At 32.3% G+C, this 26,122-nt stretch overlaps 5 protein-coding genes across 7 annotated transcripts; 3 read left to right on the top strand and 2 right to left on the bottom strand.

The window, feature by feature from the left end:
• The first annotated feature begins 1,339 nt into the window (after positions 1-1,339).
• On the top strand, positions 1,340-17,586 carry LOC143188501 (RYamide receptor). 3 transcript variants are annotated; one of them, XM_076392823.1, is made up of 10 exons: positions 1,340-2,392; positions 11,551-11,656; positions 12,787-12,989; positions 13,085-13,233; positions 14,404-14,525; positions 15,010-15,224; positions 15,562-15,662; positions 15,827-15,917; positions 15,991-16,109; positions 16,189-17,586. In XM_076392823.1, exons 2-10 carry the CDS (start codon positions 11,551-11,553, stop codon positions 16,451-16,453), a joined length of 1,371 nt encoding a protein of 456 aa, XP_076248938.1. In that variant the 5' UTR covers positions 1,340-2,392; the 3' UTR covers positions 16,454-17,586. The 3 variants fall into 3 exon arrangements, with proteins under 3 accessions (XP_076248938.1, XP_076248931.1, XP_076248946.1); XM_076392816.1 differs by having other exon boundaries at positions 11,551-11,665; XM_076392831.1 differs by lacking the exon at positions 1,340-2,392 and having other exon boundaries at positions 11,616-11,703.
• Positions 17,587-17,921: 335 nt separating this feature from the next.
• Positions 17,922-18,983, bottom strand: Ave (sterile alpha motif domain-containing protein aveugle). Its single transcript, XM_076375841.1, has 3 exons — positions 18,709-18,983; positions 18,409-18,522; positions 17,922-18,294 (listed from the first exon to the last, which is right to left on the bottom strand). Exons 1-3 carry the CDS (start codon positions 18,745-18,747, stop codon positions 18,118-18,120), a joined length of 330 nt encoding a protein of 109 aa, XP_076231956.1. The 5' UTR covers positions 18,748-18,983; the 3' UTR covers positions 17,922-18,117.
• Positions 18,984-20,226: 1,243 nt separating this feature from the next.
• On the top strand, positions 20,227-21,328 carry Rps26 (ribosomal protein S26). Its single transcript, XM_076378445.1, has 3 exons — positions 20,227-20,272; positions 20,816-21,124; positions 21,252-21,328. The coding sequence occupies exons 1-3, from the start codon at positions 20,270-20,272 to the stop codon at positions 21,282-21,284; spliced, it is 345 nt and encodes a 114-aa protein (XP_076234560.1). The 5' UTR covers positions 20,227-20,269; the 3' UTR covers positions 21,285-21,328.
• On the bottom strand, positions 21,325-22,990 carry LOC143179279 (PEST proteolytic signal-containing nuclear protein). Its single transcript, XM_076378432.1, has 3 exons — positions 22,886-22,990; positions 22,098-22,297; positions 21,325-22,023 (listed from the first exon to the last, which is right to left on the bottom strand). Exons 1-3 carry the CDS (start codon positions 22,920-22,922, stop codon positions 21,781-21,783), a joined length of 480 nt encoding a protein of 159 aa, XP_076234547.1. The 5' UTR covers positions 22,923-22,990; the 3' UTR covers positions 21,325-21,780.
• Positions 22,991-24,681: 1,691 nt separating this feature from the next.
• On the top strand, positions 24,682-25,865 carry Spz (Spaetzle domain-containing protein). The gene is made up of 4 exons (XM_076384410.1): positions 24,682-24,805; positions 25,271-25,324; positions 25,452-25,555; positions 25,661-25,865. The coding sequence occupies exons 1-4, from the start codon at positions 24,740-24,742 to the stop codon at positions 25,863-25,865; spliced, it is 429 nt and encodes a 142-aa protein (XP_076240525.1). The 5' UTR covers positions 24,682-24,739.
• Positions 25,866-26,122: the final 257 nt, after the last annotated feature.

The following is a 26,122-nucleotide window of genomic DNA, read 5'->3' as shown; positions in this document are numbered from 1 at the left end:
TCATTATATGAAAACGTTACTTCGTGTTAGTGTCAACATTTACAGTGTCGTTGAAAGGAAAGTGCCCCTAGTATCTGCAACCAAAATCGCAAGTTAGGTGATGTCTAACCGCGATCCCCTCTAAGGAAAATGATAAATGGTGGTCCCTCAACAACGTCGTTATATCTTGCAAAACTAAACCACTTGTGTCAGATAACCAGTATCAGTTTAACAAAAAAATACATTCAAAAAGAAATTATGTAATAAAATTTGTATCAAAGAAAATAACTTTTTGTTGCCTTGTTCCTGCTTCACATAAGTATCCTAAGGCATTTTGAGTAATGTTTTTTAATTCTGCAATTCCCTTGACGCCCTAAGGCTTTTTCAATAACGTAGTAGTTAAATACTTTTATTTATTTTTCTATCACGTGAAACTCAGTTTGTGTTATTTCTACAGCTGCAATATAATATCAAAGTAGTTCAATACAGTTAACACTTCTCGTTATTGGGAAAATATTACGATCTAACTGTAGAAAAATTTCATTCGAGCTTCCTTTCAACCTGCCAGTTGATTCTACTTGTTAGTCACTTGTGTTAAAACTGGTCAGATAAGAATTCAAATTACTTCCCGATCGATACCTCCAAACTCCACAAATTTTTAATTCTCGTTTTAATAGGCTGAAGCATTTCACTCAGTGAGTAGACTAGTGAATCAATTCAGAATAGATTACAGATCACACAAAGGTTTAATCTTCTTTCAATCTATTCTTGTATAATCAAACTAATTACAAATTTTTCTGTCAATGCTGAAACCTGAATATTTGAAAATGCAAAGACTAGAAAATTGAAAAATGAAGAGTTTAAATACTCATAAACTGACAGACTAAAACTACGAATATTTGAAAGTTTCAAAGAAAAGTCTTCAACTAAACCAAAGAAACTGTCAAATGCAAACATTTTCCGAGCACCACTGGAGAGCACCTCCAGCGACTCAATTCTATTCCAAAATCTTTTGCGTTCAATCGCCCGTAGAAAAGGTAGACATTGTGGTAGAGAGACGAATAGTTTCTATTTCCCTGAATAATTCATGCCGCCTTCATAATGCAGCTTCGAGATTTCAGGAAATGAAACGATCGCTCGAAGTCAAAAGCGTATCAAAAATAACAGGGTGAAGGATCACGAGAGGTGTGCGTTTTGCACGCGCTGTGGCACGCGGGAGCACGAGGGTCACGTAGAGCGCAGGTTCCACGATGATCTCCTTCCACGAGGAAATGCCCGCCGAAGTCTCCCACCGTGAAAACCGACGGCACTTCGCCGCGAGTTCTCGGAAAGCGCGAACCTGCCGAATCGTTTCCCACCTGCAGCCAGCGTCGATTGTTTGCAAAGAGAGACAGAAGCCCAGACAACACTGCCACCGCCAAGGTGGATCAAAAAAAGACCATCGTCTAGAAACTTTAGGAAGAGGCAAATGAACAGTAGAAAGAAATTTCCTAAACTATGTAGGCGACAAATGGACAGAACGAATCCCCAAAGTAACAATTTTCATATCGAAAAGCAATACTATGGAAGTTACACCTCTGATAGAAATTGATCCCTTTAATCCTTCGGATCAGGGAAGGTAGATTTAGTGAATGGGAACGCGCGTGGACTGAACATTCGACAGAGACTGTTGCTACAGTCGTGGCATGAGAAGTCGAAGAAATTTCCAGGGGAAATCAAATCGAAAACCAATCTGAATGGAGAGCCCAGGAATCCACTGGAGCCCTTTGATCTTCCAGTTCGCTGACGTTACTGCGTCCTCTTGTCAACGTCTAAACGTCCACTGCACTGACCCAGCTACGTTTGTTGATATTCAGTCGAACAGCATCGCTGTGTAGGTAGACGTACGCGCTGTATCGGGCATTAATCATGCAAATACACGTTATGGAAATTGGTGAACGAGTGCTGGAGCCTTTGATGAGCGGACGAGGGCTCAGTGATATAAGATTTTGGGAAGATCAAGCCCTTTGAATTCTCGAATTTTGTGTTATTGGAAGTTTCTTCAATGAGGGAATTTAGGTCTTGTGAACCTATCTGAAGAGCAATCACGAATGTATTTGTATAGTTAAGAGATCATGGCGAGGAACGATTGATACACCTGTAACTTCCCTGTTTTGAATGACAAGAAGCTCCAGATAAAGTGAAAATGACTTGTGGACTCGAATATTATATGGTCTCAGTTTCACGAGACAGTGATTAAAATGAATATATAATCGCATTAGTGAAAACTGTGAGGGAACTGTAGTTCTAACTCGAGTTAGTTGGTGCAGCAGGGCAACAATGTCGAACTCTTAGCAATGAAATTGTTCGAGTGGAACTAGAGATCAGTGAAATACTTTGTGATTGATCTTCAAGCGGATATTCTACTGCACGGGTGAGTTTGGTCTTTGATGAAACTGTTATGTATCAAGTTAGGAGGTCTTCCTAGCCAGATGTGACGAATCTGAGTTTGTTGCGTGAAATTGAATCTGAACCTTTTAAATGATATTGAAATTAGATGATGCAGTACTCGTGGGTTATGGATCGTTACATATTAAGTCTTCAGGCATAATTCATGTGTCAACAATTTTTAACTGTGTTATAAGAGATACAATTAGAAAAAAATAGAAACAGTAAAAACATCGCGAGCTTATAGCGAGTATGTATGTACTATATTCTACAGAAGACGTCAATGCCTCGATTTTCAAGATTAACTTTCAGGAACTCTGTGATGCACACTCTTGTATTCTTTATGATGCGAACATTGAAATGATAGGAATAGATAATCGGTTCACATTCAAGAAAACAAGATATTGTATGAGGTAACTGAATTATGTTTGCATAGGTTATAGGGAAAATTACTAGCAACAGAAAAAAACGAGAAATATATAGACGACTGAAAACGACTTTCTGTTTCCTTTTAATATGCTATTTTCGGATCGACAATACGCTGTTCTGCTTCGAGCAAAAATACCACAACGATTCTGTATCAAGTAAAATCGAATATTACCGGGATAGCACTGAGGCTGACAAAAATAGTCTCTTACAAGTGTATCGTTAACATTCGAGATTGTAATATGAAATGAATTTACCCTCATAGATATATAAAATTATAAAATTCTATGATTTAAACTATTGCTATTTGGAAACTAATGCTAGATCAGTCTAAGTGCAAAATGGAGCAGTTCAAAATAACAGTAGCGAGTAACCCTGTTAAAAGCAAGAGTGCAATTTGAAATTCCAATCCGTAAGCCACAACCAGAAAATCTGATGACACGGCAGCCGAAATGTAATCAATGGCGGAGGAATACTCGTTCCTTCACGGAACGAAGATTGCGCGGTCAAGACAATGGCAATGAAACGCGTTGATCCACACGTTTCCTTATCAAGTCGATGTGACTGCTGTAATTCGCTGCATTGGCTCGTTTACCAATGCAACAAATTCGGATTCTAGAATAATTGCAGTGCCGTGCGCATATTACTACGCGTGTAATACAACGGATACAAATGAATGTGACAGTAAAGGAAGCAATACCTCTGACGCTTTTAATAAAAATCTTGTTAGCGAAGAGTCACAAGAACAGCACAGTTGAAGCAAAATGATTCCTTCCTTAAAATGGAAATCTCATTTTTAAGAAAATAAGCTTGTAACTGGATTGAATGTTACAATTTCCGGGAACAAAGATAGAAGCGAAGTGAATTTACAACGAAAGAGATTACACCTTTTCTGTGGCTGCATTACCATTTCAATTGCATTCAGTGTAATTATTACGATACACTGTAAAAAAGACCTGTACACATATGTCCTCGATTGCATTCTCGAATGCAGTTTGCATTCGATACTCATTCATGAAAAAAGAACGTTTCCCAAAAGTATTTTAATTGTAATTTGCATACAGTTAGTCATAAAAGTCTATGGAAAATATTTTTCAAAAAATACAGAGTAATAAATTATTTTTACGATTATGGAGAACAGTGTCACTTTTTTGAAACAGTGGCATTTATACATTCAAGGAAAAAGAGTAGCAAAACGTTGGATAACATCAACAGTATGACTCCCAATGTTTGTAAAACAAAAAGGTGAACGAGTTGAAATAAATACAGAGAATATTTGTGAATAAATTTTTGTCTCTCGAATTGGCTTACTTTTATATGTAAGTATATTTAATTTTACACGCCACAGTGTTTCCAGTTTTGTAATGTACACCCACTTGCCACTGTCCTCCAGCATTTTTTTTTTAAATCTGTACAAATCTATAGTTTAAAGTTCTCTACAAATGCTCAAGACATAAGATAAATAATAAAGAGATAAGAAGGTTACTATAATTTTATTCCTTACGAATCATCGACAATTTTATATTTAGCTTTCAGAAGCTAAGTTTATTCTGGAATTAGATTTCCAGCGATGTCTTTTACTTCTGCCTTAAAGTAGATCTAATACGAGATTACATCAAGACAAAGTTCTTTAAAACAATCGCTAAGAAATTGCATAAAAGTCCGAAGTTTTGAGAAAAAACGCACGAAATACTAATTGAATTCTCCATTTTGCAAACTTACTTAAAAGCTCTTGCTCTTCGACACTTGCAACTTGAATAGCATATTATTCTGTGAGACTTATATCCCGAATTTCAGAAAAAGATTTTCTATTTTACTTTCAAACACTATTTTTATGTAATTTTTAATATAAGTTCAAGAGATCATAAACTGCTACTGGCTATAACTAACTATACATGTTTCGATACACCTTTCAGAGTCTTTTAACCTGAAGATTAATCAGATTCTTAATGAAAGCACTATTCCAAGAGCTCTTGCAATATTTAGAAAATTTAGGTACTAGACTTATTAATTAAATAGGTATATGATACAATAAGATTTGTACGATTTTGATGTCAACATGTTAAACGTGTTAATCCTTTTAGCGCGACTGGTTTTTAAATAGAATCTCGTCACTCCGTACTTTTTCATAGTTTTATACTGACTATTGAAACAGAATAAGAAAAGACAATAAACATGAAACATTCACGAGTTCAAATTTGACCATGTGAATTTAATAATCCCTCGTAAACGAATTCATGACTCACCATACGGTTAGAACGGTTAATACACTCTTGAGATTAACACTTACAAGTCCACTGAAACCAACGTGGTGTCGATAAGCAAATTTATGTAAAGTGTTAAGAATTCTACCTTTATACCTCTACGCATAAAAGTAATATTTCTATGCCAACCAAGTTATGGCCAAAAGGAATTCTGAGGAGTAAAGAAGTAGAAGATCGAAATTTTGCATCTTCACCTATGGAACTTGGTCTGAATTCAATGCTACCGACAGTTCCTCAACTGAAACTCTGTTTTCGTTTTACCAGCCCTTTCAGAAGACCAACGTCGCGTCTGTTAATTAGACGTAAATTACACGTAAATGTAAAAGGCATTGAAATTTCACGACCCCTTATAGTTACAGAAAATTACTTCAAAGAAGACCTATTTCGTGTACCTAATTTTCAAGTACCGACGTAAAGATGCTGGAAGCCAAAGCTAACTGGCGTTACATTGAAAGAAGCATATAGACTGTAAAATTATTTGATGTCATTTTTGATTTAATAATAACGTATATTCTTTCAAATAATTTCTTAAAAAACCTTCAAATAATCAGGCACATATTGAAGCACACGTGTGTCCAGGACCATTTTTTCGACTTATGTTTTGTCTTATGTATACATTTTTCGACACAACTTGCAAAAGCACAATAGCCTATCGAGGATAAGTTAAAAAAACGTGATGCAGAAACTGCATGGCATTGAAGCATTATCGTTCAAACAAGAAGAACCAAATTGTACGTGTTCTCGATAACAAGGAATACTGACATCGCATTATATCGAACCAAGAGGGCACAGATGCTGCATTATTGTATTGTTCGAAAAATTCTCCATGTAAACAGCGTCCTTTGACTGCAAACTCCAAGTTTTAAATCCTACAAACATAGAATAAATAAAAAGGAAGTAACGAAGCTTCTAAAGCTTATTAAACTGGCTTTGGGAATGATGAAAATTCATAGAGCCATACATTTGAAATCACAGTTCATTCTAATTATAGAAACTTTCCGTTTTGTTAGGGAATTGTGTTAAAAATGTTTAATGATGTCCAGTAGGAACACGTTAACAATTGGAAGTCATTAGCTAAGTCTCTTTCAAGTTATAGGTACTCAACAAAGTGAACTTTATTTTTTTTAACTTAAAACTAGTAAAATCTACAAAAAGGATGAAAAAGTATAAACTTCAAAAGTATTTTTAGTATAAAGTAATGTCCCTTATCTAGAATAAGTGAAGTGAAGTGAAGTGATAGAACTGTATTTCCAGACACACTACATATTTCTTTCATTAACAAGAAATTTGTAAGTCAGAGGCAACTCGTTTCCACTTCCAACAATTCACCATTCTTACGATTGAAGATACGATTATCACTCGCGTTACACTTTCATTTACGTCTGTAAGGTAGCTTTTAAACTTTTCTGTCGCTGCTATCGAGGAACGTGCGGAAAAGCTGATTCACTTCGTTTCACTTCGCGATATGTAGTCAACGCGTGCAGAACGACCTTCGCATCGATTGGCCACCAAAATGTGAAAGTTTACAAACGATAAATATGATACGATCCATCACAATTTTTTATTTATGAAATACAGACGGACTGTCTCCTACACGAACCACTGGCAAATTCATTCAAATTGTTTTCTAGCCCTACTTCAAATCAGATTTGCTTTGGTCTGATGTCGAGGCTTGCTTCAATCGATGTTCACGAATAATAAATTCACCTGAATTCATCAGCAAGTAGTTTTTTCTTAAGCTAGGTCTACAGTACCTGTTATATAACAAAGTTATATAACTTTTTAGAAAACAGAGAAGAGAAATATTATACAGATGTCTTTTTCTGTTTTCTGAAAATTTATATAACTTTGTGATGTGTACATGTAGTGTAGACCCAGCTTTACAAAGCAAAGACGAAGTATAGAGCTCCATAGATTGGGCAGTTCTTCAAACAGGGGGCCAAACGCCAATGATCTAATTGGTCGCCTTGATATAACAGTTTCACGACCCCTGTAGAGTTCAGGAGAACACGAATTTATATCTGTCGGGGCCAAACTTAATTAAAGGTAGCGCCCGTGTCAAACAGCCTTGCTTCCCTGCAATGTGAGACTCTATTGCTTTTTTCCCTAACCAATAGTCCTTTACTTTTTCCAACGCAAACACGCTTTTTATATCATCTCTCATTTTGTAATTTAGTGGCTAGTGGACTACCAAATTAAAATATAGATTAAAATTAAGCTGGAGATTGATGAATCTCATGCAAAGCACTGACGCAACCAGCCAATACTTGTTTACACGTTGCAATACGTCAAGTACTTTTCTGTCAGACTGTAATTAAAATTGTGTGTAACTCAAGAAATATAATAAAGGTTTAAAATGAAAATCTTTTTGTGGCGAAAGTCAGTGGATGTGATTTTTGAAACCAAAAATTGGGTACAGAAAACATTCGAAGATTTGAATATTGAAACATGTTACTTTTGTAAAATTTAAAAATTCAAGTATTTGACTGTTTAAAATTTTGAATTTTTCAAACTTTTCAAATTTGAAAATTTGAAAACTTGAGTTCAAAAATGTTCAAATTCAAATTTTTCAAAATTTTGAAACTTGTAACAGTCAACAACATGCCACCACTGCCTTAATATGTCTGTCACGCGAAAACTTTCGAATCTCTTATCCTAACACATGGTCCACTCCGACAAGACGGCTCGCGTATTAAAGTGGCCTTTGCATGTCCGTGTTGCATCGGCCAAATGGCATAATCACGTTATGAAGCACAAAGTGCTTACCATGTCGGGGAAGCATAGCGATAACAAGGTATTGCCACAGCGTCTCTCGTGAGCATGATGCTGCAACGTGTAATACTGTGGTCCAAAACACGGATTAAATTGCATCCGATACAAGTTCCTATCAATTATTTGTTGTCCGCCTCATTTTCGTGTCAGCCTGATGTAAAACAATTACGTGTTTTTTTCTTACAACGACAGCTGTTTTCATTTACTTTCGATTTTTATAATAAATACACACCTACAGAACATTTTATTTAAGTAGATATGTAAAAGTCTATCTAAATGTTTCTAAAATTATTCACATAGAAGCTGGTAACTCTAAAAGAGAAAATTTAAAAAAGATCTAGATACTTTGCGGAAATATTATTTCTGCAGACTTTGATATTGAGTTCATCTTTTAAAGTGGTTATATATTTATCTTATTATATGTGCCAAGTGGCGTTCTATGGATTATATGATGTACACTCTTAGTCGATCAGTTGATAAACGACTTTACAAATATTTGCATGAATATTAACGACAGGTATAAACTTCGATAGATGTACCTCGATAAGATAATTCAATCTCTTTAACATCCTATGTTAATAATGCTCTTCAAGATTGATATTAGTTGCTAACTAATTAAAATTCAATTTTACCTATGCATTGTAACCTAAGTTCCACAAAACCCAAAGAACATAACTATAACAGAGTATTTCTACAGTTCAAGATAAGTGAAATCACTTCCTAGACGCCATCGATTGTTACACAAATGTATCAGATTAATTATGCATTCATACGACGTACTCTTTTCAGATTGTAATTGTAAACCGTAAATTTGAGGATCCTTTACAAGTACTTTTGAAATGAAAAGTTTGTCTCTTGGTACCTCATTCTTCTCTCTTAAACTGTTGCACAATTTTTCGCTATCGTACGTTTGACCTTATGTAAATCTCTGCCGATGGAAAAGGGTATCTAAAAAATTGGACTCCCAAATTGCCCGTCGCGGAAAATGCGGAAAGTTGCTTCCACAACTGAAAGCAACAACGAACAAAAGGTGACATGGTCTGGATTTACATTTCCTGCCTTCATGCATAAAAGCAACCTAAGAAAATCAAATTACGTTGCTCTACCCATTTTGACTTTATACGTTTATATGGAACAGAGATTACGATCTTAGAATGGATACCGTGTTTCCTCGGCAGAGTTCCATTGTTCTGTCTACGAAAAATGCACGCCCTACTGCTGTGCCCTAAGAATACACCCCAACAAACTTTTTGGCTGCTGAACCATTCGCAATGACGAAGAAAATACGATTTCTTATAAACTATTGTATAGATCTTTATTGTATAGAAAGCAATTAGCATAATTTATGTTCTAATTTACAGATCACATAGTTTCCATGTTTATAAATGGATTTTGGTAGTCATAAATTAATATCGACATATTAATGGTATAAATAGATCATGCATATGCTGGGTTGACTGTGTCATACAAATTAGTTATCCGAATCCCATACTACTAACTGATATAATAATCGTAATATCACATGTACATCCAATCAGTATACATATTTCGTGAATCATTGTTTCTATATTTAAAACAAAATATTTCGTCTCTAAATACCTAAGATATCGATTTCTTCTAAATGAATAATTTTGAAATGCAATACACAAATTTTGAAACAAAACTTTGAAAATCAGATCAAGAGAGGCATCTGTGATAGCAGAATATCCATCGAAATTCCATTTTAAACTGGTTATAACCGTAGAAATGCATACCACGTGAGCGAAATGGTATCATAAATCAAAATTACGATAAAGCACAAGTTTCCCTGTTATTTGAAACGTATAAGGGCAATGCTCATCGTGTATGGAACATTTGATTATTGCTAACGTATACGAATGCGTTGACACAACTTGCATACATGTACTTGCTTGCATACGTAATGAATGCATCGTTAGTGCACCTTATGCGCGATACGTGGTCTCTAAGAGAAAGTCCACATTCTGTCTACATCCGAAAACTCCGATTGGAATGACGGTAACGCAAAGTAATTTAATTAAACTCCATTTTCGGAGCGCAGATAAGGAATGTAGTCAATGGTTATTACATTTTTTCGAATAAGCTACTCAAAGAAACAGAAATTCAATATTAATTCTTTTTTAATGAATTTTTACGTTGGATCAACTGCACTTTGTGTCTATTAATTGCATATTAACTTTAATTTGGTTATTTTTCTGTTCCTCTGATATAAATGCAAAATATGCAACATACAGTGGTAACATTAAATTACAATGTATAAATAAAGCAACTTACCCCTAATTAGATGATCCTTATCATCCACAATTATTTCTGACTTTTCGAGTTTGATAGCCATAATCATATAATGTATTATAAACGTTGTTTTGCCAATCAAAGCCTCTTCCATAACACTCTGAACTCCACCTAAAACAAAATAATTTATTACAAATAAATACAGAAAATTTCGAAAAAAAAATTTTTCTAGACAATTAGTGAAGTTTCTAAAATATTCTAAATTCTGAAAAAGTGCAAATCTCAAACAATATCAAGACTCGATCGATTAGAAATTATTTCAAGTCCCTTTCAAGCTTAACTATGCATCCACAAAAGACATATGGAACAATCGATTCGCTGTAGACAGGACACGTAACGATCCTACATGTCACGCTGAATTTCTCGTTACCTGTTAATTAAAGATTTATAGAACGTTTCCCATATTGAAATTCTATACAACAAACGTTGTACACAATATTCCTGGATTAATACATACGTTGCATAGAATACAGTATTCTCGGATTGATACACACGTTACTCTGCTCTGAAAATGATTTCCTACAATGTACACCCCAATAAAGACACGTGGATACATTTTATGACCCATCGATTGATTGTTTATAGTACATCCGTTTCCAATTGGCTTTTCCAATCGATGTTCTGTTATCTACGCTTAACCACAGCATATTTTCGATATGTTTTACTTCGTTTGAAGATATCGAGCGATTTGTAGAAAGTAGCAACACAGTGTAATCATACAGAGAAAAAATGTTAAGCTGCAGCTATTGAAGTCTCTTGTAGAATCTACAAAAGTACTCTAAGAAACCTGAGTTAAAGGGTCACTTTTGTAGACTTAATGAAGCTACTCTCACTGTAGTCAAGCTATTTTACAATGTCTATAACAGATCCTGAAAAAGTCTGCCTTGTTTAAATCTACTTAGGAGACTTATGCAAGATCTGTATGGCCACTTTTTTCGTGTAGTTAAAATTAATTAGTTCCGTCCACAAGAGACTGATAACTGGATTTATGGTCACCTGTGGCAATTGTATTTCGAGAACGTAAATCTATTTAATGAATTCCTTTAAATTAATGATTTCTGAGTGACTAAATTATTAAACTCTATTTCCTAAGAATGCTGATTCAGCGAAGAAAATAGAGGGAGACTTAATAAGTAAATCATATACGCAATATTCTGTTTTCCCACGACTTATCGATTCTGCTGAATTGCAAAAAGCTTCAATTACCTTGGTTTCAGCGTATGTGAAAAAATTGGACAGCGTGGCTAAGTCACGATATCGTGAAAAATGTAGAAATTGAGAATATTAGGTAATCGAATTATATAGGTACACAAGTACTAATTCGAATAAGTAGTAAAGAAAATAATAGAAATGAAATTTTGGATTTTTTCAGATGGACACTCTCGCTATGAACGATTCAGGGCACTATGATAACGAGTACCAGGATTTTGCATTAATGAAGTTCAATGGCACCCATGCTACAAACCTAACATCATCCGGTAATTTTGGTACAGATCACATTATGTATAATTAAAGAGTTAAAATGGTAAATAATTGATATAAGATAGAAGTTTATTCAGAACATTTAAAAAAAAGAAATATCGAAAATAATAAAATGAACTATTGAATTATCTAGGCTTTAAGCGAGTATTACTAGTTGTCCTTGCGATATATCGAAATATCAATGCTTATAATTGATTGAACTTCTGGATAAGCCAGTTATTACTTTGTCATCATCAATCATGATACCAATAAGAAAGCTTTCATTTTCTATTGTAAATTATGGTAACAAAAAAACGTCAGTCACATCAAATTAAATCTACTCATGTCAAGACACGCCATAATATTAATAAAAGCTATCAATAGTTATTATAACATTTCCATGGTCATTTTAATTAATATATAATATATTCATTTCGGCACATTATTCAAAATCAAACAAAAAGTCCATCAAGAGAATATGGAATCAGAAACCACGTTACATTGAAGATGAAATTAAATTACATATTTCTCTCATTATTACACATTAAATTTCTACCTAAATAATTATGAATAGCACCAATTGTATCTCGTATGATATAAAATAATCGATAATATTATAATTGAGCATATGGAACTAATTTAATAACGATAATTCAAAATAATCAAATCCAATAGTAAAATATTGAAGTTAAATACTTTAATTTTACATTTAAACTTTTAATTCGAAATGAATAATTTGGAACTTTTGTAGATATAGCATAGTCATAAGAGTAAAACTCGATGAAATTTAATTTTAAGATGTGCCATAATAACTTGAGAACAAAGTTTAGGAACAGTCAGAAATTTTCGAAAACTGGATTCATTTTACCATTGTTATTACGTCTCATTAATCAAAGTTTGCACAACTAACAACACAAGCCAGAATAATGCCCAAGCGACAAATTAAATGCAAACAAAAACTGTACCAATATTGTACGACATATCTCATGATATAAACCGATTGTAATATATGATATTTAAAATGCAATACTTAACAAATTCTACATATTATTCATTATATTTATAGTAAATATAAATTCTGTGGATATTTTTTAAACAAACCACAGCTTGTGACAGTGTTTTTCTATTTGTTTAATTAATTTTTTAGAAAACACCTACGAAGTGCCAACTTCTATTCTCGTACTACTCAGCATATTATACGGAAGCATATCTATTTTGGCAGTCGCAGGAAATTCTCTTATAATGTGGATAATAGGTACATCGAGGCGTATACAGAATGTAACAAACCTCTTCATAGCGAATCTAGCGTTAGCAGACATCGTAATAGCTTTGTTCGTAATTCCATTTCAGGTAAGACATTCCTCAAATTCTCGATTTACTAAACAACTTTCTCCTTGCCATAAAAAGCTCCTAATGTTACTATTATTTCATATTCTCTTTTCAAGTTCCAAGCTGCTTTACTTCAAAGATGGAATCTGCCTTATTTTATGTGCGCATTTTGTCCTTTTGTGCAAATGCTCTCTGTCAATGTATCAGTATTCACGTTGACTGCGATTGCAATCGATCGACACAGAGCGATATTAAAACCCCTTAGGTACGTTTCAATCATTATCTTAATCACATTATGTTTCTGGAGTCTTCTTAGACCCACTCGTGGTTCTTCCTATTTCTACCAACACTTGCACAAAGTGTATTGCATAAAGTGTTACAAGGTGTTTCTTCCGAAATTGTTAGGAACAAGAGAACTTTTTCTGCAGTCTTCATGAGGATTAGTGGCAGTCTCTTGTTTCTTAAAAGACCTCTGCGAATTACAAATGTGGCAAAAAGAATTTCCTAGCCACCCCTGAAAACTTCATAGAGAAGACCTTGTAACACTAGGCGATGTACCTTCTACACTTTCTCTTATCAAGATTTAAGAAATGTATAAACTGGAAAAATTCAATACTTGTTATACATTATAAGTGAAGCATAGAAATTAAATAACGACGTAATTAACAACAGAAATGACAACAAAAATTCTTCCCAGAGACTTTCTGACATTCCACTGAGAAAAATATAATCATCTATCGTAAAAAAATTGAAAATTCCAACAAGATACAAAAGGATATGAAACCACGTCTACACACAGAATAGTTAATTATCCTTTTTAAATCCCTTTCTCTGAACCACCACTACGTAATACTTTTTCTCTTAAAGGAAGGATCTTCTCATACATGTAAGTTCGTGACAGAAATAATACAACTTTGAAGCTACACCTTTCTCATAAAACACAGAAAATACTCTACGTATTGCACTGTGGTTTAAACACTGCTCAATCCTTCGCGACAAAATTCACAAAGCATTATTACGATAAACTCAGAACTGAAAACTTGTGAGTATGCAAGTAGCCTTTAATAGACTAATTTTTCTCCGAAGTAAATATCATCGTTCATCCGTGGCAAAAATGACACAATTTTAGAACGATACATTTTTCACTAGAGACAGAAAATTCTATCTCGACTGAACAGTGGATAACAGTAGTAGTCTTTCAATTACTCTCAAAAGATTCGCGAGAAATTATTTCGAGGGGCTTAAAATCAAAAATTTGAAACTTATAACACCCAATTTAAGTTCAAATAAATTAGATAAAATTAAGTAACGCTTGAATTAAAATAGCTATATGTAGCAACGTGATAGAAAGTAACTTTTCTCGCAAGAAACGTATCGTCTAATTTCGCGACTCGTTTGCCTTATTGTTAGTGAAACTAAAAATTATTCTGAATAGCGTGAAACCGAGCAAATTAACTGCTAAAATTATCATCGCTGGGATTTGGCTGCTCGCGGGAATTTTGTCAACGCCGACAGCAATTGTATATCGAGTCATTCTGGTGCCGGAAAATCGTAACGGTAAGTTCTACTATTAATCGCCCTTTTAATCACAGTTATCGCGTGGATTCCTGTAGCGAGCATTGCAGTGGTTAGTTCCTGTAATTTTTCTCCTTTAAACGGAGAGAACAGCCGAGATAATGACCGGAGCTCATCGTTTATCACTCTTTATTACTCTCCGAACGTGGAACATTCTCGTGAAGTTATTTCATTTTCCAAATGCGTTTTTCATATTGTCAATCGAAACATCAGATGATTAAATACCAATCGAGACAATTTATTTTGCTGCTATAAAAAGCTATATACTCGATTAACTTCTGATATTTGTCGAAATAAAGTTACATCGGAAGTAAAAAATTGAAATGCTGTGTACAAATAAATGAAACGATGCTTCGTATAGAATTTTTATTTGCCTTCAATCAAATATTTGTACATTTTACAATATTTATTTCTCTCATAAATGAATTTCAATTATACAACCATCTATGTAAATACTTTTCTGCAGATCCAGAACGTTATAAACCGATCTGTCACCATGCGAACTTTTCCATTAAGTCGATGTTAATTTACAACGGATTATTGGCATTTCTACAGTACCTTACTCCACTCTCGATTATCTCTTGCGTGTATGCAAGGATGGCATTGAAATTATGGGGCAATAAGGCACCAGGAAACGCAGAAGATTCTCGAGACGCGACTTTGATGAGGAATAAAATGAGGGTATGAATATTTTCGATATTAAAATATCTATACTGAGTCCTGTGTCCTGAGATTTCAGTTTTTATACGTTTCTGACTTTTTTTTACAAATAAAAAAGCTAATAAATTAATCAAATTCAAGTAGTATAAATAGCTATGACTGTAAAGATAGCAATTTCACATTTCAAATTACAAAATGTACAGTGTAATATTTTTATGTACCTACATGGTAAAAAATTATGAAGATTGTAAGTTATGATTATGAACAGTATTCACGTGTGAATTCAAATGAGAAAGAACGGTATTTTTTAATTATGGCAATTCTCATTATTTAATCCAACTCCTCATTACTTTTTCAGGTCATAAAAATGCTGATTATAATTGTGACTCTTTTCGCAATTTGTTGGCTGCCACGTCAGACATTTATTGTATTCCAATATCTTTATCCAAAAATGACTGAGTAAGTAGTTAACAAGGTTTTTACAATTTTTCTCATTTAATGTAACTTCTTCACCTTTATTTTCTGAGATCTCAATCTATGGATATTTTTTTACCATGGAAAATAATTAAAAGCATAAAATGCTGATATTACTATGCATACTATATACCGCTATAAAATTTCAGATATAAATATATCCATTACATATGGTTCTTTTGCGATTGGCTGGCAATGTCGAACAGTTGCTATAATCCATTGATCTATGGAATATACAACGTATGTAGAAAAATATATTAAAAATTACCTAATGTGACTGAAAATATTATATGTATAAATTGAAACATTTTAGGAAAAATTTAAAAGAGAGCTCCAACAAAGGTGTCCCTTTAAATCGCGTAAATGGTCAACCAATCCACCGACTGATAACACAGAAATGGATAAAACACAAACCACTCGAGCCTCTATTAGGTATGGCCTTTATCGCAGAAAATAACAAAAGGGAAAGAGGAATGTAGAAAAGAATAATACACTTCTTAAAATGTTATAGATACGAATGGAAACAAACGCTTACTGGTAGTCACTCGACCGTCGCATCATTTTATAAAGGTGTAGTGGCAAGAGGATCAACTCATTCATTCATCGAGGAGCCACAACGGAGTACACGAAACAAGAAAGGAATCAGTCATTACATACGCAGTGGTCACAAAAATAATTATTCATTATCGTCAAACAGAGGTGAAGAACTGTACGTTTTTTCGTCGAAAAAACAGAGTCACCTCCAAGATGGGGATATGGAAGAATTATGTATCTAGCAAACCAAAATTAATTTTTGAAATAATCAACAAGGAGAAAGATTGTATTCTGCTCAATATACTTATTACAACTGACGAGTTCCTGGAACTCATTGTAATGAAGAAAGCTACATAATCGACAGGCGATCACTTTCTTAATAGTTAACGAAAGATGTATCAGAAGAGTAACTTATTAAGATTTCTTTTTCAGACTCTGCGACTATTATTGTTATAAACATCTTAATGGCATATGCATGTGACACAAAGACAGTATAATGAACTGACATATACTGCTTCAATATTATGTATATATTTGTAGATTTAGACAAATACCAATCTGTATTAATTGAACAGATTACAGTAGAATTTCTACTCAAGCACTTACAAGATTTGCGCATACATATTTCATTAATTATATTCACAATTGATCTGTTAGTAAATTATTAACAGAATGCATACGAATACCTAACTTCAGGCAAGATATAGCAACGAATGTAATACAACACCATAAAAATAACAAAATTCCACTCTTTCAGAAAGTTAAAAGTACTTTATTATTAGATTTCTTTGTATTATGATGCATTTATTTTACTTTTTCGAGGAACTGTTTTGTTAAGTATCAGTTTCCAACTGATGGTAACAAAAAAGAATTCCAAAAAATACACAAGGCTGTGAGATTTGTATTAAAATAATATTGTCTTATCAACATATAAATGTTGTATGTCTTATACATTAAGTTTGTGTTTAATTTGTTATAAAATAATATAAAATAAACACGTATTTTCTGTCAGGAAAAAAGTATCCAACATGTTTTATCAGTTGCATAATAATTGTATACATATTTACACACTGTTTGCATATAAATCGTGCATAAAATTATGAGAAACAGGGTACTATCATTTATGATGTATAAATTTATCTCTCATAATGACTACGATGATAACAAAAATATCAAATGAACAGAGAAGAATATCATGTAGATATAAGGCAGAAAAATTGAAGACAAAATATAGAATGTTGCATACATTAAAAATTTCTATCAGAAAGAATTGAAATGTTAACACATTTCAAGATATATTTAACATTGCATAATATTTTATTCAAATAAAATATGCCAATACGAACAAAATAAACCATAGCATGTACAGAGCAGATGTAGATTCATAAATAATTAATATTTCATTGTTATATAAGTACAAAATTTTGTCCTATAATAGAAAAATAGAAAAACTATGATAGAATAAAACTTATTAAAAATTAATAGAAAATCCAGTTTTTTAGTAAACAAATTTCTTGATTTCAAAACCAATAAAAAGATTATTGTAATATGAGTATCTTGATTATTTCTTCACTTCCTACTTTTTTATCCAGTACACAAAATTTTTAGTCACAAAAATGACTTAAGTCTTAAACTTAAATTAGAAACTAAATTTAAATGACGTTTCTTATGCTTACTTATGGTTCATAATAAGAGAAATTAAACTATAAATATATTCAATATACTTTATTATAAATATATACAAAATAATACTACTTATTTAATACATTAATTTTTGTCAAATGTAATTAGTAATATGATACCCATGATGCAAGGTATGAAAATTGTTTACTATAAGTCAGTACAAGAAATAAAGCTATATTTTACATAAACTAATAATTATATTTCATTTGTAAACTCAACTATATTAATCAAAATTCATATTATTGCGTCGTTCAATATCTTTGATTTCTAACATGTCTGTTTTAAGATGTAATTTCATTATTTCTCTCCAAATATCCATTCTGTGTTGTTCATTGTCGATTCCAAGCCTCAATAAGATATTCTCATTAATTCTCAACAATACCCTTCCTGTGATATCATGCTTTAATAAACAAAATGTATCAATCTTCTATCCTTTGCTTTATTCTTAGAAATATGAATAAAATTAAATGTGCCAAATATTTGCATTTCCATGTCAGATCCACAAACTACTTACATATAAAAACTTTTCATGATACAATTGATAATAATCGCTACAATGCCTTCTTAACCATTTTTGAACGTCTAACACATTCCATAGGTAAACTGGACGAGGTCTAGCAGTTTTATTCTGCAATGTTTTATATGCTTGCCATTAATATAGGAACAACATGTATTCGTGAGTGCAGAAAACTCGTGAACAAATATCAAAGTTTTTCCTTCTATTAAATCATATCAATAAAAGAGAAGATAAATCTAATTTTAAAGAATAAGATTAAATAAAATTTCCAAAATCTGTACCAGAAAATTAACGTACCTTTGGTCTATTAGTAGAATTAACTACTTCTTCTACCATTATGTTTCAAAGGTAAAATAAAAACTTAAGAAAAAAATGACAGAAATTTGAAAAATTTCAAATTAATAAGAGCTAACACCTTTCTCTTATTGGACTAATTTAACAAAATTCTGTAGAATGCAACCATCATTCTAAATTTTGTTTCATTTTCAGACCAGACGCCATTACATTAAAATTTTGTACAAAAAGTCGCACACCGGTAAGACTTCCCATACAATTATTATCAATTAACGCATCCAGTTTCACCATTTTATTACTACGCAGTGCACCCATCACAAAAGTACAGGTCCCTAACATGTTACTAGTCATTGGAGAAATATGTAACTTAGACTGTTTCTCATAATTTTAAACGTTTTTTACCTACATGTTTCTACATTTACGTTGTATATTATACAATTATCATATAGTATTAACAAATTAATCATATCATTCTCTTAAATATCCAAAAATATGCAATTGAAACCTGTGCAGTAAATGCCCCTAGACAATATGGCTGACGCTTTATATTAAAATATTAAAGAATATTAAGAAAGAATATTAAAAAGAAGTTAATAGATTTTCTCTTTAATATATATAAACTAAATGTATGCTTGTATAACATAAGAATGTTATTAACCTGTATTCTTATTTTTAATATCAAATATGAACCACGAAAATACTATATCCCGAAAAATTTTCATGTCCGAAATTCCAATACCGAACAATATAGTAGTAAATTTTCAAAATAAATATATATCAGAACTATACATTGTGTAATTTTAAAATACAAACTCATATTGAAGAAATACAAAAATATATTTCTAATATATCCGAAGGACAATCCTCTTGTAGAAGATTTTGATCCTCGCAGATATTAGAAATACATTTGAAATATTTGATATATAATATTTAATATTGTAAGAAATGATATGTAATATTAATAATGATAAAGTCACTTACATATTCTCGTTGCAGCTGCCATTAACTTTCTAATATACTCTTCTAAATAGAGAAAGATGAAACAGTAACGTGAGAACTTGTCCCAACTCGTTCGAACAGGTCACTTAGCACTACTGCGTCATACTACGGAACTTTCAAATTTAACTACGTGCGTCATGCGCAGAAATTCAAAGATGCACAGTTTCAAAAAAGCATTTAGTAATATTTTTTAAACTCCTTCATTTATGATTATATACAAAATATTCAATAAATTAATATTTAATTTAAGTACCTAATAGAAATAAGAATTTATTTAATCTCCAAGAATCTATAAATGTAAAATTATTTTATCTTGACAGAACAATTACTTTCAGAATGTTTCTTTTAAAAATGAATTGTAATAGCATATATAAGTCAAATATTTTCGGCTATAAACTAATTAAAATGTGTTTAAATTAGAATTTCTATTGAATAAAATTTATAAATCACATATTAAATATCGATATATATGTTAAAGCGGAGGTACACTGATTTGACTCACCACTGACATGTATTCAGCGCTCTAGGTTGTTTCCGATCCTTCTTCTGTAGCTATCGAAACAAAATGGTAACCGTCTGTTATTTATTATTTATAATTCCTTCAATTTATTATTTTGTGTATAGTGTAATTTTTAAATTACTGTTTTTCGCAAGAAAGTAACGCAAAGTTAATTCCTAAAACATGTATTTAATCTTATGCGTGACATATTAGTGAAATACAAAGCGGTCAATGATCACTAACCATGTGGTTGTCATACTGTATAATGATAAATTATTTCCTTTTTAATATCAGTTTGTAGATTAGAAAAATTGGGAGCATAATGTGCGTAAAAGATTAAATATTCTGTTTATATTTCAAACATTACAGTTCAAACGTCACTGAATCGTTAAACCTAACCTCCTTAGACGCTACCGGTAATAATTTTAAATAAATTCTTCATTTTGAATAAAATATCAAGGTAATAAATAAGAAATAAATGAAAGTGTTGCAAGAGAAATTGTGTAAAAATATAGGAACAAGAAATCTGTTGACTAAGTTCACAGATGTGATCATCAACTTTCAATAATATTAGTAGTATCAATGTAATATATATTATTTTTAACTTTTCAGACTTGCAAGCGCCGAAATGGTGGACGCGCTAAGCATGGTCGTGGCCATGTAAATCCAGTACGTTGCACCAATTGTGCACGATGTGTGCCTAAGGACAAGGCAATTAAGAAGTTCGTTATTCGAAACATTGTAGAAGCTGCTGCTGTCAGAGATATAACAGAAGCCAGCTACTACTCTGCATACCAGCTTCCAAAATTGTATGCCAAGTTGCACTACTGTGTTTCTTGTGCTATCCACTCTAAAGTGGTCCGTAACAGATCTAAAGCAAATCGGCGTATCAGAACACCCCCAGTCCGCAATTTCCCTAGGGTAATTACTGGAAATACATAAATTTAAAAGTTCAATGTTGTCATTGATTCTTATCATTAAAAATTTTCCCAATATCTAACAGTATTTGATATCATTGCATTAATTTTATGTTTTTGTTTTTGTTTAGGATTTGCGTCAGGGCCAGCAGACCAGAAAATAATTTTACTATGTAAATTTTAAGTAAAAATAAAAAAGTAAAATCAATTTTGAGTTTTTTTTATTTATATAATATACTCTACAAGTTACAAGATAAATTACTTTATTTCCTACAATCTCTAGAGAAGTTATTTCTTCTGTTCGTTATTACATAATTTAAATACAATATGACAGTAATGAATATTTGTAAAAATTATGTGACATTATTTTATTACATATATATACTTGTCCATGATTTACACAATGAAATGGTACATTTCAAGTGCAGTCTTGGCATTAGCTAATACTAATCAGTAGATAATAGCTTTATTCAAATTCCGAAATGTGATGTTAAATAAAAAGTAAGAAGTTTTTATATCTAATTTCTGCCAGTAGAATGCACAAAATTAATAAAAATATTTTGCATGTAACTGTAGCAAGAATCTCCCTAAGAATTGTTGCATTTCATTGTAAAATTAATATACAATTAACAATAATTGCAAGGTACATTAAGGAAAGAATCATTTATTTGCTTCTTCCATTGCTTTTTTAAGCGTTTTTTCAAATATTTTCTTAGAATCACAAAATCCTTGCTTTGTTTTACCAAACGAATTTGGTCCTGCAGAAGTTGGTGTTTCTCGACCAATATTCCTCATCCTCATTCTTGCTTCTGCTGGCATTTCTTCAGGTTCATCATCTTCATCTGCATTGAACACAGACGCGACTGTTGGCCTTTGTACTGGTGTTGCTTTTACCGTAGGTTTCTACACATTTTATTGGATGATGTTAAAAAATAATACGTGCACATAGAGGCACTGTTTATACACCATCCACTTACAGAGGTAGAACCTAATTTTATTTGAATGCCCTTCTTTTGTTCCAATCCACTTTTTTTCCCAAACCCAAATGTCAGCTTTTGTTTCTTTGCATCCAATTGATTGTAGTTGCCAGCCTCACAACGGTCATCTGATCTAATCGGAGAACGATCCCTTCCTCTGTCATCCCCCCTGGAGTCCTCTGCTCTGTAGACACTTGACCCTGACAACGTCAAACACTGGCAAAGTTCAGATCAAGTTAAACAACATTGTTTCTTTAACCGGAAATATTTAAACAGCATGCTTAGTACATATCCTGTGTACTTCTAATCGAGTGAATTAAATACAAAAGAATTGGAATAAAAAAATGATTGGGAACAAATGTGTTTGAACATGGTTATGCGTATGCTATAATTATTTACAGGGATACTGTATATACAGTACATATTTACTTGATAATTTAATTACATAAGGTTAAGGTTCATTCCGTTTTTACTAATGTGATGCATCCTTTGGCACATGGTTGTAGGATGCGTGTATCCAAAAATGGCACATGAAAAGTAAGAAAGGAGATTTAGAGAATGAAATGCAATTTAAATGTTTCAATTTTGTCCACACTTCTTTCTCAATATTCCGATTCATATGCAATACATTCAAAATCCGTCATTTTCACGCTGGAAACTGTACCCGAACGAAATCAATAATGAAAACAAATTCAGAAGAGAAAGTCTTGAACACCTCTAACGAAAGTACCAAATAAATGTAATTTTACCAAACGCAAGCGGTACAACTATAATAAAATGAATAAAACCTTTTCTATATTCGTCGTCCGGATTCCTCTTCGACATTTTCCCAATTTCCTTTGGACGCAGTGAGAAATCGACTGAACTGAAGCGATGCAACGTTTCTAACTGCAGTCTACTTCACTCTGCTGCTTGAATCCTTTGTCAAATAGGGACATTTGAGGTAATCTAAGTCGTTTTTTTTTATCCCTACACTCTGTCGATTACCTAGTTACCTTCATATTTTCAAAGATGATAAAACACACGAACTTAATTGTTTTTGCATTACTTATCTTAACTGAATGGCTACTGAGAATACATAAAGCTTAATACGAGTTTTAGTTCAAATTGATACTTTCTTCATACAAATTTCTCATATATTGCGTGATCTTCTATTCAAATTTAATTTAAAATAGAAAAGTAGAACAATAAATTGTGAATTATTATTGTTATATTTCAATAAATATTATAAACTAAACGATAATATGAAAACAATGTTCTGTATGCAACCGTATACACATACAGTCATTAGAATTTAAATTTTATTGACAATATTAAAATTAAAGTATAGAGCAATAGTGTATAAAGACATTGTGCAAAATTGTAAATTGTTTTAATACCATGGTATTCGATTTGCAAGAAAAATAAGAGTATATTGAACTGAAGAGAATGTGATTGCACGATATTATTTAAGGAAATTCTTTAAGAAAAGCGAATAAATCGTATAAGTCGATACTAGGAAACGAATATGTATTGGCGTAATCTCAATTTCTTCGTGGATGTTGATATAAAGCTATAGAAACGAGATCAGTCGTCGAAAAGCCACGGAAGTGATCCATCGAGTGTCTTCTTGGAAGAGACAACTCAAATTGCTCTTTACAAAGTACAAAAAACATAAGACGAAAAATAATGAATGGTCAATTATTTGTAAGTGGAATGACACGAAGAAAAAAGTTGTTATTTGAAGGAATGTTATTACTGGTGAGATTATTTTATTTCAACTGCGTGCTTTCATTCTGGCGTTATACCACACCATTTTTATTAGATAATTCGTACATTATACCACGAATAATGCTTTTCAATGTTTGAACATGTATGTGTGACGACCAATGAGAACAAAAATATTATTAAATGTAGAAACCTAATAAACCAAGCATTCACAGCGTTTATAGATAAGATTAGATGTCGAGACTTATCGATCTGATTTACGTAAATTAAATGTTACAACTATGTTAAATGATTTTACTAATAGCTATGAATCAGCAAAATGTAAATGAGACTTCTAAGCAACAATAGCTCATGTTATGGCATTTTTTTGCAAAAATAATCAATAATTTACCTTATAAAAATGATGCTCTGATTTAATATGCCCTCTTAAGTGATAAGTAGTGTCAACATCATTCATTGAAGTATCTTTTACCTGAAGTATACATAGGTATATGTTTAACAATAAGTATCAAGCCATTTTTAGCGACATTTTAATTTTACTTGAATTTTAATATTAAAATTAATATCTACAGCTTGTATTCGAAGTGCATAGTGAGCTTCAACAATCCACCGCCGTGAAAATGAAGTCATCACGTAATTTTCGAGGTATTAACTAAGCTAATTTTCGTGAATATAATTCTATCGTTACTTTTATTAATATTTCATTTTCATCATCTTAAAAAGATTACTCAATTGTGCTAAATATTTTCCTAGTAATATTGGAAAATGGTGTTTCTGCATTGCAAATCATACATTTTAATTGCAATTATTTTACATCTGGCGCCTTCCCTCGCAAAGAAAGTCGCACAAGTTATTAACGAAGTTGCTTTTCAGTCATTGGCAAAGTTCCGACCTGCGAACGTAAAACTTTCTGTGAAGTTATCCCAGGTTACCCAATGGATATAGTGAATAAAGCGCTACAGAAAAATCCTCATCTTCGGAATTATTCAAATGCTGATGAGGTTTGTAAATTTCAGTAATTACTGTGCTAAACGATTGCATTTCCTCATTAAACTATGAGCAACGATGTATGAAATATAAAGTTTGCATGTGTCGAGTAAAACACAACTTTCTTCCTCTCTTACATAGCGTTACGAATTTTCCATTTGAACTTAAAACTGTTGAACTACTGAGTATTCAGTCAAGAGAAGTAGATTAGATAAAAATCAAGATACGTATAATTTGTGAAGGGTTTTCAAATTAATTCACACTTCACTAACGTGTATATCTATTCAAGAAAGAAAATTGAGAATAAAATATTTTTATTGAATAGATAATTCTTTTATATTTTCCTATGATCGAAATCAAATTCTGTTTAACCGGAATATTAGAAAATAGAGAAAATGAACATTTTATATGTCGTCTGTATTTAGAAACTACTAATATAAAAAACTCGTTTTTTATTTGTTTATGTTGCTGCTTCAAAGATGGATTCAAAACTAGAAAACAACCCTGAAGAGGAACCGCTTTGTGTGTCCACTGTAAGTCGTTCAAGCAATGGGAAACCATCGATTGAACCTCACGAAATGTTGAAATTAATCACTCTCTTAATTATCTGTATCTGCAACTCGATTCTTTGTGAAAGCATCACCTTTTTTATTAATTCAGGAACAGGTTGTGTTTCCTAAATCGGGTATGACCAAAAACGAAGAATGGAAATATATCGTGAATCACGGAAACTTGACGCAGAGCGTACGAATCGAAATATGTTTGTAAGTGCTATAAATTAAAACTATGAACACAATTTTTTTCAAGCGATATAGGTAGGTCCATGTGATGATTTTCTTGGAAATCAAATTTTCAAAATAATTTTTTAGAGAAGAAAATAAACCCTGTCGAGTGATCGAGGGCTTCGCTGAGGGTTACGTGTCCATGTGCAGACAAAAGTACATATATCGTCAACTTTTTGCAGTGGCAGAGGATGGCTCGATAGTTCGTGAATCTTTCAGATTTCCAGCCAGCTGTTGCTGTCATATCGAATTTCAAGGCGATAACTTCTTAAGACATCCCATATACGATTGATAGGAAAAGTCTCGGGAAATTTGACTAGGAATAGTGTTAACTTGAAATATGTACCACATTCTACTATTAAATATAGCAATATATAAAATAAATAAATAATTTCATTCTATTCGTTCGCTATAATATGATTTTTACTTGCGTCAAGTATTATATTCACTAACCAACGATGGATGTTATACTTTTCACTGAAACCTTTATTTTTATCGATAGTAGACATCGTTCTAAAGCTGAGCCTTTCACATACCTTCTTATTCTTC

Source organism: Calliopsis andreniformis, chromosome 1 (assembly GCF_051401765.1).
Source record: "Calliopsis andreniformis isolate RMS-2024a chromosome 1, iyCalAndr_principal, whole genome shotgun sequence".
NCBI classification, from domain to species: domain Eukaryota; kingdom Metazoa; phylum Arthropoda; class Insecta; order Hymenoptera; family Andrenidae; genus Calliopsis; species Calliopsis andreniformis.
The sequence above is the reverse complement of the archived record's forward strand: the minus strand, read 5'-3'. Positions and strand labels throughout refer to the sequence as shown.

Bases quoted from the DNA above. Each gene is read 5' to 3' on its own strand.
- Rps26 (XM_076378445.1), top strand. The intron at 21,125-21,251 runs GTAATTACTGGA...GTTTTTGTTTAG, and splicing joins CAGTCCGCAATTTCCCTAGG to GATTTGCGTCAGGGCCAGCA.
- LOC143188501 (XM_076392816.1), top strand. From the start codon at position 11,551: ATGGACACTCTCGCTATGAACGATTCAGGGCACTATGATAACGAGTAC. The intron at 15,225-15,561 runs GTATGAATATTT...TTACTTTTTCAG, and splicing joins TGATGAGGAATAAAATGAGG to GTCATAAAAATGCTGATTAT. The intron at 15,918-15,990 runs GTATGTAGAAAA...GAAACATTTTAG, and splicing joins TGATCTATGGAATATACAAC to GAAAAATTTAAAAGAGAGCT.
- Spz (XM_076384410.1), top strand. From the start codon at position 24,740: ATGGATATAGTGAATAAAGCGCTACAGAAAAATCCTCATCTTCGGAAT. The intron at 24,806-25,270 runs GTTTGTAAATTT...GCTGCTTCAAAG, and splicing joins ATTATTCAAATGCTGATGAG to ATGGATTCAAAACTAGAAAA. The intron at 25,556-25,660 runs GTAAGTGCTATA...ATAATTTTTTAG, and splicing joins GTACGAATCGAAATATGTTT to AGAAGAAAATAAACCCTGTC.
- LOC143179279 (XM_076378432.1), bottom strand. From the start codon at position 22,922: ATGTCGAAGAGGAATCCGGACGACGAATATAGAAAAG. The intron at 22,298-22,885 runs GTTTTATTCATT...TGACGTTGTCAG, and splicing joins GGACGACGAATATAGAAAAG to GGTCAAGTGTCTACAGAGCA. The intron at 22,024-22,097 runs GTAAGTGGATGG...TAAAATGTGTAG, and splicing joins TAAAATTAGGTTCTACCTCT to AAACCTACGGTAAAAGCAAC.
- Ave (XM_076375841.1), bottom strand. From the start codon at position 18,747: ATGGTAGAAGAAGTAGTTAATTCTACTAATAGACCAAAG. The intron at 18,523-18,708 runs GTACGTTAATTT...AAAACATTGCAG, and splicing joins ATTCTACTAATAGACCAAAG to AATAAAACTGCTAGACCTCG. The intron at 18,295-18,408 runs GTAAGTAGTTTG...TGTTTATTAAAG, and splicing joins ATCATGAAAAGTTTTTATAT to CATGATATCACAGGAAGGGT.